Source organism: Musca autumnalis, unplaced genomic scaffold (assembly GCF_047663935.1).
Source record: "Musca autumnalis isolate F117 unplaced genomic scaffold, ASM4766393v1 scaffold_2, whole genome shotgun sequence".
NCBI lineage: Eukaryota > Metazoa > Arthropoda > Insecta > Diptera > Muscidae > Musca > Musca autumnalis.
Window position 1 is genome coordinate 175,809,626 of NW_027411755.1, and position 15,813 is coordinate 175,825,438.

Genomic DNA, 15,813 nt, shown 5'->3' on the forward strand with positions numbered 1-15,813 from the left:
GGGTTAACCTTCAATAGTGTAACCGGGGTATTACTTTATGTTCGGTCTTATGCGGAAGTACTGCGATACCAATGACAAGATTGTTATATTCGCAAAAGCCCGATAGAAGTTCGCCGTTTTTACTTGCTGATCCAGTGCCATTTTCAAAATCTATATTGGCACAACCCACTTTGGCATTCATGTCGCCCATAACAATTTTAATATCTCCGACGGGAACTCTGCAACACTCTTTTTTCGTTTGGTTCTGTCGCTTCAGTTGGTGCATACCATTGAAAAATTGATGCGTGTTGTACAACACATTTCCTATACGAAAAAAAAACACTTTTCCGTATAGGATATGTTTTGTATAACACTTTTCCGTATAGGAAATGTGTTGTATAACACTTTTCCGTAAAGAAATTGTATTGTATAACACTTTTCCGGAAAGAAGTTGGGTTCTATAACACTTTTCCAGAAAGTAACTATTTTGTATAATACTTTTCCATATAGGAAATGTTTTATTTAACACTTTCCGTAAACACTTTTCCGTATAGGAAATGTGTTGTATAGCACTTTTATGTATAGGAAATGTGTTGTATAACACTTTACCGTATAACGAAATGTGTTGATTTACACTTTTTCGTATAGAAATGTGTTGTATAACAATTGTCTGTATAGGAAATGTGTTGTATAACAATTTTCTGTATAGGAAATGTGCTGCACAACACTGTTCCGTATCGGATATTTGTTGTATAGCTCTTTACCGTATAGGAAATGTGTCGTAAAAAACTTTTCCCGAAAGTATATGTTCTGTATAACACTTTTCCGTATAGGAAATGTGTTGTATAACACTTTCCGAGTAGGAAATGTGTTGTATTACTCTTTTGTGCATAGGAAATATGTTGTATAGCACTTTAATGTATAGGGAATGTGTTGTATAACACTTTTTCGTATAGAAAATGTGATGTATAACACTTTTCTGTATAGGAAATGTATTGTATAACACTTTTCTGTCTAGGAAATGTGTTGTATAGCACTTTTCTGTCTAGGAAATGTGTTGCACAACACTGTTCCGTATCGGATATTTGTTGTATTGCTCTTTACCGTATAGGAAATGTGTTGTAAAACACTTTTCCGGAAAGTATATGTTCTGTATAACACTTTTCCGTATAGGAAATTTGTTGTATAGCACTTTTATGTATAGGGAATGTGTTGTATAACACTTTAGCGTATAGAGAAATGTGTTGATTAACACTTTTTCGTATAGAAAATGTGATGTATAACTCGTTTCTGTATAGGAAATGTGTTGTATAACACTTTTCTGTATAGGAAATATGTTGTATAACACTTTTCTGTATAGGAAATGTGTTGCACAACACTGTTCCGTATCGGATATTTGTTGTATAGCTCTTTACTGTATAGGAAATGTGTTGTAAAACACTTTTCCGGAAAGTATATGTTCTGTATAACACTTTTCTGCATAGGAAATATGTCGCATAACACTTTTCCGTATAGGAAATGTGTTGTATAGCACTTTTATGTATAGGATATGTGTTGTATAACACTTTACCATATAGAGAAATTGGTTGATAAACACTTTTCCGTATAGAAAATGTGTTGTATAACACTTTTCTGTATAGGAAATGTGTTGCACAACGGTGTTGTTGTATAGCTCTTTACCGTACAGGAAATGTGTTGTATAACACTTTTCCGTGTAGGAAATGTGATGTATTACTCTTATAGGAAATACTCTGCATAGAAAATATGTTGTATAACACTTTTCCGTATAGGAAATGTGTTGTAGAACACTTTTCTCTATAGGAAATGTGGTGTAAAGTACTTCCTGAAAAATGTTATCAAAAGCAACGGCTTTAGACCATCACCGTATGCACAATTCACCATATACCCATCACCGTACATCATCATCTATAGACACGTAACATCATACAGCCTCATCCATAACTAACATCACATCACACTTCTACTTCACATCATCACCATTTACTTGCACACATCACCATATAGCCGGATCCGCAATTACTTCATCCATAGCCGACTTACATTCCCATCACATCATCACCATATACAACACATATACCTCAATAGTCAGGTTGATCACAATGGACCTCAAGGTCTCCGAGTGGAGTGGCTGCCAGCACGGCAGCTGCGCATCCTAAACCTAACCTAACCTAACGACTTTAGACACATTAGTCATATGAGCCATGCCCCTAAAACAATTCATGGCAGATAGATCGGTCCAATCTTTCAGCTACCACAACAAAATTTCAAAAATTTTCGCACAAGTGCAGTTTGAGGACATGTATCGGATCGTTTTAAATGTTTGCGGCACGTTGGCCTCGCAGTCCCTATTACAACTGTTTATTTCTTTTTGGAGCATGTCAATATTTATTTCAAAAGGTTCTGGTTAGATCTTAATAGTCCGTTTTGACGCTGCGCGCCTCAATTGGGCTTTAACATGTTAAGTTTTTATATGTTTTTTTATTGTGGCTATGTTGAGCATCTCTCCGATTAATGTTTTGTTTCTGTTAAGTTAAATATCCTGTTGTTTTGTCAATTTCTTAAATGAGGTCTTCGGACTTGGAATTGGGAAAAATAAAATAAATTAAAATAAATATATTTATGGCGCCTTCTGACATGAAAATAAAAACAAAAAGTAAAAAAAGCATTTAAATAAATATGTATGTATGTATATTGATTTGTATTTCAATATTAGTATAATTTTTATAAATACAGGGACAAATTAGGATCTAAGATACTCCTTCCTGAGCACATTAAATGCTGATATTTTCCTTACAAAATATATGTAATTCTTTTTAGTTTCCTCTCCTCAGATCGTGTATTAAAGTATTTACAGCTGGTATTTCGACGTCGTGTGGTGTGTTGATTTCATAAATAATTTTTTGTAAAAATGTCCACGTATAGAAACATGCTTTCGGATATTTAATGTTCATCGTTGTGTAGCAGTAAAAACACGCTTCAACAGCTTTTAAGGGATTTTCAAATTTCAATCTATTTCCAAATAAATCCAAATATGCAGAGGAAATAACTGTTTCATCATCACCAACGAAATAAATCTTCGGTTGTGTTTCCTCTGTCTTGATTCTTTTTGCTGGACTCTCAGTTTCATCATATTCCTTTTCACTGTTCTATATAATAAAAAAATATGAACAATTGTAACATAGAATTTGTTTTTTTCTACTAACCATGTAACAGATAAATGATTCCTGGGATTCTAATTTTGTGATCTTCTGGATCGGTAACATATAGGGTATAAGCATTAGCGACAGAGCAAGTTGGCAAACTTTGTTGGAAATATGAATAATTTTAGTTTAAGTCGGTTTTGAACATAATTCTCTATATAAACATACCTTCGTCATTTGTTTTACTGATATTAGCTAATATGTTCCTAACATTGGTATCTCTTGATTGCTGAAATCTGGCAATTACTTTGGAATAGTATATTTTCCATTCCTCTGAGATGTGTTTCGTTGTTGAATATAATATGTTAAAATCTATTTGAAGCTATAAGAAATTTTAAATTATTCAAAATATTGCAAATGTTAATCAAATTTTTAATACTTACCAAATCATAATAGCTTTCATTCAATTTTGAAATATTGTAGCGATTTAGGTAGACTTGTGTACTTATTTTATCATTTATTAATTCTTTACGCCTGTGTGAATAGGACTTTCTCCACAGATCTTTAATCGTATTCCAGTCTGAATCCATGGCTAAAAGAACTTCCAATTCATCCGGGCTTATAGTTTCACTAATTCGTGTTAGAGATTCATCATGCTCTTTTTGAAGAAGAAATAATGTACAGATTAATATATACATAGGTACAAATCATTGAAAATAATAGCATATTGTCCTCTCTGGGATCTCCAAAAAAATCTTAAAACAAATCTTAAAAAATCTCGAAAAAAACACGCTTATTTTCCTCTGGGACCTTTTCAAAATGTCTGCGCTTATTGTCCTCTGGGACCCCCAAAAAATCTTAAAACATCCACGCTTATCGTCCTCTATGGCCGCCTTAAGATCTTAACAAATCCACGTTTACCGTCCTCTTTAGGACCTCATAACAAATCCTAAAAAACACGCCTGTTGCTTCTGTCGGACCTCCTAACAAATCATAAAAAACGCACTTATTGCCTTCTGCGGGACCTCCCAATAAATCTTAAAAAAACCCCAAGCCTATGGTCCATTTTGAGACCTCTTCAAAAATCCATTGTCTTTTTTTGGAACCTCCTAAGAAATCTTTAAAAACCCACACATATTGTCCTCCTTGGAACTTCTAAGAAATCTTTAAAAATCCACGCATATTGTAGCCTTTGGGACCTCCTAAGAAATCTTTAAAAATCCATGCATATTGTAGCCTTTGGGACCTCCTAAGAAATCTTTAAAAATCCAGGCATATTGTAGCCTTTGGGACCTCCTAAGAAATCTTTAAAAATCCACGCATATTGTAGCCTTTAACCTCCTAAAAATCTTAAAAAACACCCCTATTGTCCTCTTTGGGACTTCCTAAATATCTTTAAATAAACATGACTATTGTCCTCTTTGGGACTTCCTAAATATCTTTAAATAAACATGACTATTGTCCTCTTTGGGACTTCCTAAATATCTTTAAATAAACATGACTATTGCCCATTTTGGGACTTCCTAAAAATCTTTAAATAAACACAGCCATTGTCCTCTTTGGGACTTCCTAAAAAATCCACGCCTATTGTCCTCTTTGAGATTTCCTAAAAAACCACGCCTATTGTCCTCTTTGGGACTTCCTAAAAAACCCGTCTATTGTCCTTTTTGGGACTTCCTAAAAATCTGTAAATAAACACGCCAATTGTCCTCTTTGGGACTTCCTAAAAAACACCGTATATTGTCCTTTTTGGGACTTCCTAAAAATCTTTAAATAATCAGGCCAATTGTCCTTTTTGGGACTTCCTAAACGAAACCCGTCTATTGTCCTTTTTGGGACTTCCTAAACAAAACCCGTCTATTGTCCTTTTTGGGACTTCCTAAAAAACCCGTCTATTGTCCTTTTTGGGACTTCCTAAAAAACCCGTCTGTTGTCCTTTTTGGGGCTTCCTAAAAATCTTAAAATAAACACGCCTATTGTCCTCTTTGGTACTTCCTAAACATCTTTAAATAAACACGCCTATTGTTCTCTTTGGTACTTCCTAAAAAACCACGCCTATTGTCCTCTTTGGTACTTCCTAAACATCTTTAAATAAACACGCCTATTGTTCTCTTTGGTACTTCCTAAAAAACCACGCCTATTGTCCTCTTTGGTACTTCCTAAACATCTTTAAATAAACACGCCTATTGTTCTCTTTGGTACTTCCTAAAAAACCACGCCTATTGTCCTCTTTGGTACTTCCTAAACATCTTTAAATAAACACGCCTATTGTTCTCTTTGGTACTTCCTAAAAAACCACGCCTATTGTCCTCTTTGGTACTTCCTAAACATGTTTAAATAAACACGCCTATTGTTCTCTTTGGTACTTCCTAAAAAACCACGCCTATTGTCCTCTTTGGTACTTCCTAAACATGTTTAAATAAACACGCCTATTGTTCTCTTTGGTACTTCCTAAAAAACCACGCCTCTTTGGTACTTCCTAAAAAACCACGCCTATTGTCCTCTTTGGGACTTCCTAAAAACCACGCCTATTGTCCTCTTTGGGACTTCATAAAAAACCACGCCTATTGTCATCTTTGGGACTTCCTAAAAAACCACGCCTATTGTCCTCTTTGGGATTTCCAAACAACCACGCCTATTGTCCTCTTTGGGACTTCCTAAAAAACCACGCCTACTGTCCTCTTTGGGACTTCCTAAAAAACACGCATATTTGTGACTACCTTCAAAAAACCACGCCTATTGTCCTTTTTGCGACTTCCTAATAAAGCCAGGCCTATTGTCCTCTTTGGGATTTCCTAATAAAACCAAGTCTATTGTCCTCTTTGGGACTTCCTCGTAAAACCACACCTATTGTCCTCTTTGGGACTTCCTAATAAAACCACGCCTATTGGGGTTTCAATAAATATGCCGCAAAGAGACTTCCTAAAAACCACGCCTATTGTCCTCTTTGGCACCTTTCAGAATAATCACAATAAACATAAAGGTCTCACGAGTGGAAATACATTTGCTCCAACAATTATCCTTCTCATATATCGACACCTCCAAATAATAGTATGCTAAGTCTAAAAAGTGAGTTTTGCAGGAGAAGCTCTCAAAGTGTGGACATTTTTTTGAACTTCAGTACTATGCTAAGTCAATATTTGTTTATAACTTCTGTTCGGATTGACCGATCATTACCAAAATTTGACAGAATTTAATTTAAAGGACGTTCGACACCTCCAAATAATAGTTTGCTAATTCTGAACAGTAAGTTTTGCAGGACAAGCTCTAAAAGTTTGGAAATTTCTTTGACCTTCAGTACTATGCTAAGTAAATATTTGTTTATAACTTCTGTTCGGATTGTCCGATCATTACCAAAATTTGACAGAATTTAAATTAAAGGACGTTAAATATAAAAATATAAAAACGTAAAGAACTTGAAAACATGCTAAGTCGACTTAGCACACTATTGTTTGGAGGCGTCGATATGTACATATGTATGTATTTTGCGTAAGTACATGTTCATACTCACCATTATTGTTAGACTTTTTAATACCACGTCTTGTTAATAGTCCAGCTGCAGACAATTTGAATTTGTGGTTATTATATGCATCGTACAATTTCCCCTTTGCCAATTGACCTTTGCTGTATGGTATATAATAGGTTTCCTTTATTTCCAATGGAAAAATGGCAACAATTGATTGAGACAATTGTACAAAATCTTCTTTTAAAAGTCTGAAAAATAATTGAAAAAATGCATTACAAAAAATCGTTAAAAGTTTTAGCTGAACATACTGCCTGTTTGGATGTGGATTCAACAAATACGCTACAATAGCTTTGGCTATTTTTATGCGATCCTTATTTTGTAGGGTTTTATAATTTAAAAACTGTTTGATTTCAGGAATTTGCTTTATTTGCTAAAACAAAACGAGGTCGTTCTTTGTTATTTTTAAAGTATCATAAAAATCCATTAACATACCTCGACGGAAGGTACACCAGATAATGTACATGTTGTGTTAAAATTAAAATAATGATTTTGACTAATGTTGGTAACTTCAGCATTCTCTATACAAGGCAAAGAGTTAGAACTGCAAGTTTGAAATTCCAAATCATCGCATGGTTCTGATTTCAATTCATTGACTAGCTGTGGAGAGTTGCAATGAGGAGACTCTATAGAATCACAATTGCTTTCGGGATTTGAATTAGAACCTCTAGTTATAATTCCTGCAGCACTTAATTTGGTCTTTTGGTTATGATATGCATCGTACAATTTACCTCTTGCCAAGCGCCCTTTAAAAGATGGTATGTAATAGGTTTCCCTTATTTCGAATGGAAATATTTCAACTATCAATTGAGACAGTTGCAAAAAAACTTCTCTCCCAAGTCTGAAAATTGAAATTGCATTAGAAAAAAAAAACGTAAATAGGTTTATCTAAGCATACCGTCTGTTTGGCTGGGGTTTCAATAAATACGCCACTATAGCTTTGGCTATTTTCACACGATCATTATTTTGTAGGTTTTTATATTTTAAAAACTGTTTGATTTCAGGAATTTCCTTTATTTGCTAAAAATGAAGAGAGGCCGTACTTTGTTATTATTTATGTATCATAAAAATCCATAAACATACCTCTGCAGAAGGTACATCAGACAACGTACCCGTTGTGTTAAAATTAAATGAATGATTTTGACTAAAATTGGTAGCTTCAGTGTTCTCTATACAAGGCAAGGAGTTAGAACTGCAAATTTCAAATTCCAAATCATCGCATGGTTCTGATTTCAAGTCATTGACAAGCTGCGGAGAGTTGCTATCATACTCTATAGAATCATAATTGCTTTCGGGATTTGAATTAGAACCTCTAGTTATAATTCCTGCAGCACATAATTTGGTCTTTTGGTTTCTATATGCATCGTATAATTTACCTCTTGCCAAGCGTCCTTTTGAAAATGGTATATAATAGGTTTCCTTTATTTCCAATGGAAAAATTTCAACAATCGATTGAGACAGTTGTAGAAAATCTTCTTTCAAGAGTCTGAAAATTGGAAAACTGCTTTAGAAAAAAATCTTAAAAAAGGGTTTGCTTAATATACCGCCTGCTTGGATTTAGTTTCAATAAATATGCAATTATAGCTTTGGCCAATTTTACTCGATCGTTATTTTGTAGGGTTTTATAATTTAAAAACTGTTTGATTTCAGGAATTTGCTTCATTTGCTAAAATGATAAGAAGCGAGGTGGTTATTTGTTATTTTTTGAGTTTCATAAAAATCCGTTAACATACCTCTGCAGAAGGTACACCAGATAATGTACCCGTTGTGTTAAAATAATAGTTTTGGCTATAATTTGAAGCTTCAACATTATCTATACAAGGCAAAGGGTTGGAATTGCAAGTCTCAAATTCTAAATCATCGCATGGTTCTGCTTTCAAGTCATTGATCTGCTGTGGAGAGTTGCTATGATGCTCCAAAGACTCGTCATTGTTTTCAGGATTGGAATTAGAACCTCTAGTTATAATTCCTGCAGCACATAATTTGGTTTTTTGGTTATGATATGCATCGTACAATTTACCTCTTGCCAAGCGTCCTTTAAAAGATGGTATGTAATAGGTTTCCCTTATTTCGAATGGAAATATTTCAACTATGAATTGAGACAATTGCAAAAAATCTTCTTTCACAAGTCTGAAAAATTGAAAATTTGCATTAGAAAAAAAATCGTAAAAATGTTTATCTAAGCATACCGCCTGTTTGGCTGTGGTTTCAATAAATACGCCACTATAGCTTTGGCTATTTTCACACGATCATTATTTTGTAAGTTTTTATGTTTTAAAAACTGTTTGATTTCAGGAATTTCCTTTATTTGCTAAAAATGAAGAGAGGTCGTTCTTTGTTATTCTATGTGTATCACCAAATCCATTAACATACCTCTGCAGAAGGTAAATCAGACAACGTACCCGTTGTGTTAAAATTAAAATAATTCTTTTGGCTAAAATTTGAAGCTTCAGCATTATCTATACAAGGCAAAGAATTGGAAATGCCTGCCTCAAATTCCAAATAATCGCATGGTTCTGATTTTATCAAGTCACTGCTCAGCTGTGGAGACTTGCTATGATGCTCTGTAGACTCACAATTGCTTTCGTTATTCGGATTAGACCCTCTAGTTATAATTCCTGCAGCACATAATTTGGTCTTTTGGTTTTTATATGCATCGTACAATTTACCTTTTGCCAAGTGTCCTTTTGAAAATGGTATGTAATATGTTTCCCTTATTTCCAATGGAAATATTTCTACAATCGACTGAGACAATTGTAAAAAATCCTCTTTGAGAAGTCTGAAAAGAAATTAGGAGGAGAAATGTCAACTATTAAAGGTCTGTATCATAAATGGTGGAAAAAGTTCTAATAAACTCACCGTCTATTGGGATTTCGATTTAGGATAAAAGCTATTATAGCATGGGCTATTTTTGTTCTATCCTTATTTTCCAGAGATTGCCGTTTTAAAAAATGTTTCATTCCAGAAATTCGCCTCATGTCCTGAAATAGAAACAAATTCAAACGGGTAAAACGTTGAAAAATCGTTGTTTAAATAAATTTGACAGATTTTTTATTTATTTTAAAGATGTTGGCGGTGGTCATAGGATATTTGTTGCATAACCGGAACATATAATAGACTTTCAAACGCGTAAAAAATTTAATTTTATTCTTTCTCATTTTAAGTGCCATACTTTTTTAATACGTTCGAACTTCAGTTTTAAAATAAAAAAGTCTCCATGGCCAAAAAATAGAAGGTTGGACTTCTGTCGGGACGAAGAAAATTTACTCTTTATACAGACAATTTTTACAAAAGAGGCAATTTAATTTTTTTTGTTTTATAAAAGGAATTTGTATCTTTGTAAAAAATGTCTCTATAACGTAGTAAATTTCTTCGTCCCGACAGAAGTCCAACCTTCTATTTTTGGGCCATGGAGACTTCTATATATAAATGAAATAAATTTTCTTTCATAAAAATGTTTACTCTTCGACATGATACAATAAGAAGGTAGCAGCAACTGCCATTTTTGGTAACATAAGATGTCAAAATTTGACATAAATTCAATGCAATTGACACATTATGTTACCATCAGCTGGGCTTCAGCTGGGCTGATAATGCTACCTTCTTATTGTATCATGCTCTTCGAAGAGTGTTCTTTGACAAACCTAACATACCTGCACTGAAGGAAGTGTAGATGAGTCATTATCGGCCATAGATTCATTGCTAAAATAGTGTTCCTCTTGACTGACATTAAACATTTCAGTATCGTTACTATTTTCCGGTTCTGAATTTTCACCTGTATCCATTAATCCGCCGGATTTTAATTGTCTCCGGTAGTTTCTATAGGCATCATACAATTTACCTTTCGACAAACGACCTTCTTGAAAGGGAATATAATATGTTTCTTTTATTTCGAATGGAAAAAGATCTACAATATCTTCAGACAGTTTTATAAAATGTTCTTTAAGAAGTCTATGAAAAAAAAACAATGCATTAAAATAAGTTATTATTGCAAAATACATATATACCGAACTTACCGCTTATTTAGGTCGTGTCCCACGATATTTCTAATTATGGCTTTGGCTATTTTTATTCTGTCTCTATTTGCGAGTGATTTACATTTTAAATATGGCGACAATTCAGGTACATCTCTTATGTTCTAAAAAAAGAACGAATAAATTCTGCTGATCAATTCTTACAAAAAATCACATAAATGTACGCATACCTTTACAGAAGGTGTAATCGTAGGGGGAGGAGGTGTAGTATATACGTTACATTTGTTCTTGGTAATATCTCCTTCTATTTCAGTGATACTATAAACTTCTGTATTAAAAGGCAGGTGTTGGGGATTTGGAGTCGATGTATTAACAACAAATAGTTGTTGTGATGAACTTCCACTGCATGTTTGTGATTTGAAATCATCGTAAGATTCTCCATCATCTAAAAGAGTAAAGTACGATAATGTAATTAAAATATATACTAGGTATAATATTTAATGTGAGAAAAAATGCAATATATGTAGGTACTTACTATAGACTAATTTAATATCAAACATAAAATCTGCAGAAGAAATATATTGTAGTACAAGAGCAGTGAATACGTGTGGTTTTATAGGGAATTCCTTGTTGAAAACTTCTACATCGGTAAACGGTGGTATGTTGTAGGTCTTCTTAACTAAAAATAATTTCATACACATGAATGAAATATTTGTTGATAGCATAGCAAGTTTTCAAACAATGGCATGAAAATGCTCTTCAGATATAATTGGAAAAGTTATTTCGCTTGGGAATAGTGGGGTTTCTACAATTTGTTGCAATCAAATTTCATCATTGCATGAGATACACAGTCTTACATAAGTATACGTACGCCCCATAAATTTCGGGGTTTATAGGCCGTTTATATATAACAAGGTTAACTCAGTGGGTCTGGGTTTCAAATGTCATTTCCATTGTATATACTTCAAACAAATCCTCATAAAGAAGGTTAACCCTGCAAAAAACTATAATATAAACGCCGTATTAGAAAAAGTAATGATATTTATGAAATTCCAAGTACGCAGGTTTATTTCGTCTCACTAATAAACAATATTTAATACAACAAAAGTATATTCCATAATATAAATAACTGTAAATTTTACAAAAACAAAAAACTGATACTTACAAAAGTATACATACGCCCCAAGGAAATATGAGTATTATCGTACAATTTATGGAATTAGCAGCAAAATTTATACATTTTATTGTTTTGGCGAATGTGTCTGGGTGTCCGAGATATATTTAAAAGAAAAAAAAATAATTTTTGGGTGTTTAATGCCGTTATTTAATGCCAAACTTCTTGTATAGCTCGTTAAAGCGGACCCTTGCTGATTTCTCTCCGTTTTAGGTATTTGAGTATACAAAAGCCACAATATTAGTGTCAGATTATAGATTTTGAGATCCTAGAAAGCTTTTTAGTTGACCTTGTGCATAACACACCTTCCTGGGTGTCGATAAATTCACATTTTTCCTGGGATATCTCAGGAAGTTAATAGATTCCTCGGAATTCTTGGCTCAAATTACATACAGAAGACCTTGAATTGTGTTTTAATATGGCGTTATATAATCCTTGGACACCAATTGAATCAGAAATGTACAATTATCCGATACTTTCCGACCCTATATTGACGGTAATTGTTATAATACGAAAACTACGTTGTTCACAGTGTAAATTTCATGCTTTTTGGTAGTGATTATATTTTGATGCTTTGGGAGCAGGTTTTTAACAGAATATTTCACATTTCTGATTCAATTGGTGTCCAAGGATTATATAACGCCATATTAAAACACAATTCAAGGTCTTCCGTATGTAATTTGAGCCAAGAATTCCGAGGAATCTATTAACTTCCTGAGATATCCCAGGAAAAATGTGAATTTATCGACACCCAGGAAGGTGTGTTATGCACAAGGTCAACTAAAAAGCTTTCTAGGATCTCAAAATCTATAATCTGACACTAATATTGTGGCTTTTGTATACTCAAATACACAGTCTTACATAAGTATACGTACGCCCCATAAATCTCGGGTTTTAGAAAAAGTAATGATATTTATGAAATTCCAAGTACACAGGTTTATTTCGTCTCACTAATAAACAATATTTAATACAACAAAAGTATATTCCATAATATAAATAACGGTAAATTTTACAAAAACAAAAAACTGATACTTACAAAAGTATACATACGCCCCAAGGAAATATGAGTATTATCGTACAATTTATGGAATTAGCAGCAAAATTTATACATTTTATTGTTTTGGCGAATGTGTCTGGGTGTCCGAGATATATTTAAAAGAAAAAAAAAATAATTTTTGGGTGTTTAATGCCGTTATTTAATGCCAAACTTCTTGTATAGCTCGTTAAAGCGGACCCTTGCTGATTTCTCTCCGTTTTAGGTATTTGAGTATACAAAAGCCACAATATTAGTGTCAGATTATAGATTTTGAGATCCTAGAAAGCTTTTTAGTTGACCTTGTGCATAACACACCTTCCTGGGTGTCGATAAATTCACATTTTTCCTGGGATATCTCAGGAAGTTAATAGATTCCTCGGAATTCTTGGCTCAAATTACATACGGAAGACCTTGAATTGTGTTTTAATATGGCGTTATATAATCCTTGGACACCAATTGAATCAGAAATGTAAAATATTCTGTTAAAAACCTGCTCCCAAAGCATCAAAATATAATCACTACCAAAAAGCATGAAATTTACACTGTGAACAACGTAGTTTTCGTATTATAACAATTACCGTCAATATAGGGTCGGAAAGTATCGGATAATTGTACATTTCTGATTCAATTGGTGTCCAAGGATTATATAACGCCATATTAAAACACAATTCAAGGTCTTCTGTATGTAATTTGAGCCAAGAATTCCGAGGAATCTATTAACTTCCTGAGATATCCCAGGAAAAATGTGAATTTATCGACACCCAGGAAGGTGTGTTATGCACAAGGTCAACTAAAAAGCTTTCTAGGATCTCAAAATCTATAATCTGACACTAATATTGTGGCTTTTGTATACTCAAATACCTAAAACGGAGAGAAATCAGCAAGGGTCCGCTTTAACGAGCTATACAAGAAGTTTGGCATTAAATAACGGCATTAAACACCCAAAACTTATTTTTTTTTTCTTTTAAATATATCTCGGACACCCAGACACATTCGCCAAAACAATAAAATGTATAAATTTTGCTGCTAATTCCATAAATTGTACGATAATACTCATATTTCCTTGGGGCGTATGTATACTTTTGTAAGTATCAGTTTTTTGTTTTTGTAAAATTTACAGTTATTTATATTATGGAATATACTTTTGTTGTATTAAATATTGTTTATTAGTGAGACGAAATAAACCTGCGTACTTGGAATTTCATAAATATCATTACTTTTTCTAAACCCCGAAATTTATGGGGCGTACGTATACTTATGTAAGACTGTGTACCTAAAACGGAGAGAAATCAGCAAGGGTCCGCTTTAACGAGCTATACAAGAAGTTTGGCATTAAATAACGGCATTAAACACCCAAAAATTATTTTTTTTTCTTTTAAATATATCTCGGACACCCAGACACATTCGCCAAAACAATAAAATGTATAAATTTTGCTGCTAATTCCATAAATTGTACGATAATACTCATATTTCCTTGGGGCGTATGTATACTTTTGTAAGTATCAGTTTTTTGTTTTTGTAAAATTTACCGTTATTTATATTATGGAATATACTTTTGTTGTATTAAATATTGTTTATTAGTGAGACGAAATAAACCTGTGTACTTGGAATTTCATAAATATCATTACTTTTTCTAAAACCCGAGATTTATGGGGCGTACGTATACTTATGTAAGACTGTGTATGTATTAAATTTTTTTCGAAATAGAGGGCCTTCGGCCGGGATTTAAGACTTTCTCCTATGGACCGACGCTAAACAGAGCTAAAGCGATCATAATTGTTTTCAAAATTATTTTTTGACAAAATTCATATAGGTTTTCGGAACTTTCGAAGCCTATATCTCGGGAAATACGGACGGACGGATCTACCTGTGGACAAAATTTCAAAATTTTCTGAGTCCAGCCACTACATTCATCTTATGCCATAAATTTTAATGCATTATTTACGCTCATTACTCTCAGTAAGCGCACACTGACTTTCTCCTACGGACAGGGGCAAATCTTTAATTATCAGGCCTTCGGTCGGGGACTTAAGTCTTTCTCCTATGGACAAGTGCAAATCTAGGGAAACGGAAACAAAACTTTATATTATTAATTTTTCTCTAATTAGCCGGCCTTCGGCTATATACATATTTTTGGAACTTTAAAGGCCTGGTATATTTTCTTTTGTGTTCAGGACAACGAGACCTACGTGTTGTAAAAATTTCATAAAAACGGGAGTGTGCGCTTGTATTCCCGTCTTATGCCCAAGTGACTTCCCGTTTGACCTGTATTGGCCCATAATTTGCATTATGCATTTAATTATTAATCTATTTCCACTTATATTTTCCAAGTTTAAAATTTAGCCGCCAATTTTCTAAATTCGATAAGCCACCGCCGTCAAATTCATTCATACGGCTTTGTTCTTTGACTGGCTTTGTTAATTAGACTGTTTACGAATGAAGGACAAAATAAAATCCAAAAAATACCTGCAACAGCTGCTAATGTGTAAATCACCCTATCGTTTAATCATGTTCACAAATAACAAAAACAATGCTGCCATCAACTTAAAACATACAAATTCTAACCATTGAGTTATCCAAGACAAAAATATGAACATAATTTATAAACCATGCATACCTTCATTTACAAACAAATTGTAGTCATTAAATCCATCAAATTGAACTGCAACTATTTCTTTCCTTGTTTGGAATGTGGTTTTTATTAATTTCAAGTCATTCATTTTTTTATTTATTTATTTTGATTTTCCCTTTTCACAACAACCTCTTCTCACTGATACAATACAAGAACTAATAAAATACGTTTTGTCAAGGTATTCATGTATGGTTACCACATACATTCACAAATATTGTATATACATACTTGATATTTACCAAACAATTGTGTAAAATAGACCACATATATTCTTCTTCTTCAGGCATACTTATGTTTCCATACAACAATTCCACCACCATATATATTCTTACCA

General features: G+C 33.3%; 1 protein-coding gene across 8 annotated transcripts; it reads right to left on the reverse strand.

The window, feature by feature from the left end:
- Positions 1-2,665: 2,665 nt before the first annotated feature.
- Positions 2,666-15,813, reverse strand: LOC141393194 (uncharacterized). Of its 8 annotated transcripts, none has more exons than XM_073966151.1 (20): positions 15,708-15,793; positions 15,465-15,634; positions 11,173-11,316; positions 10,868-11,082; positions 10,680-10,801; positions 10,317-10,614; positions 9,523-9,644; positions 9,037-9,442; positions 8,853-8,974; positions 8,397-8,793; positions 8,208-8,329; positions 7,747-8,149; positions 7,562-7,683; positions 7,099-7,504; positions 6,915-7,036; positions 6,652-6,854; positions 3,584-3,798; positions 3,369-3,522; positions 3,204-3,301; positions 2,666-3,146 (listed from the first exon to the last, which is right to left on the reverse strand). In XM_073966151.1, the coding sequence occupies exons 2-20, from the start codon at positions 15,565-15,567 to the stop codon at positions 2,814-2,816; spliced, it is 4,107 nt and encodes a 1,368-aa protein (XP_073822252.1). In that variant the 5' UTR covers positions 15,568-15,634; positions 15,708-15,793; the 3' UTR covers positions 2,666-2,813. The 8 variants fall into 8 exon arrangements, with proteins under 8 accessions (XP_073822252.1, XP_073822259.1, XP_073822254.1 ...); XM_073966158.1 differs by lacking the exon at positions 15,465-15,634 and adding an exon at positions 11,495-11,641 and having other exon boundaries at positions 15,719-15,741; XM_073966153.1 differs by lacking the exon at positions 15,708-15,793 and having other exon boundaries at positions 9,037-9,281; positions 9,333-9,442; positions 15,465-15,652.

Bases quoted from the DNA above. Each gene is read 5' to 3' on its own strand.
- LOC141393194 (XM_073966151.1), bottom strand. From the start codon at position 15,567: ATGAATGACTTGAAATTAATAAAAACCACATTCCAAACAAGGAAAGAA. The intron at 10,802-10,867 runs GTATGCGTACAT...TTCTTTTTTTAG, and splicing joins CGATTACACCTTCTGTAAAG to AACATAAGAGATGTACCTGA. The intron at 9,645-10,316 runs GTATGTTAGGTT...TTTCTATTTCAG, and splicing joins CTACACTTCCTTCAGTGCAG to GACATGAGGCGAATTTCTGG.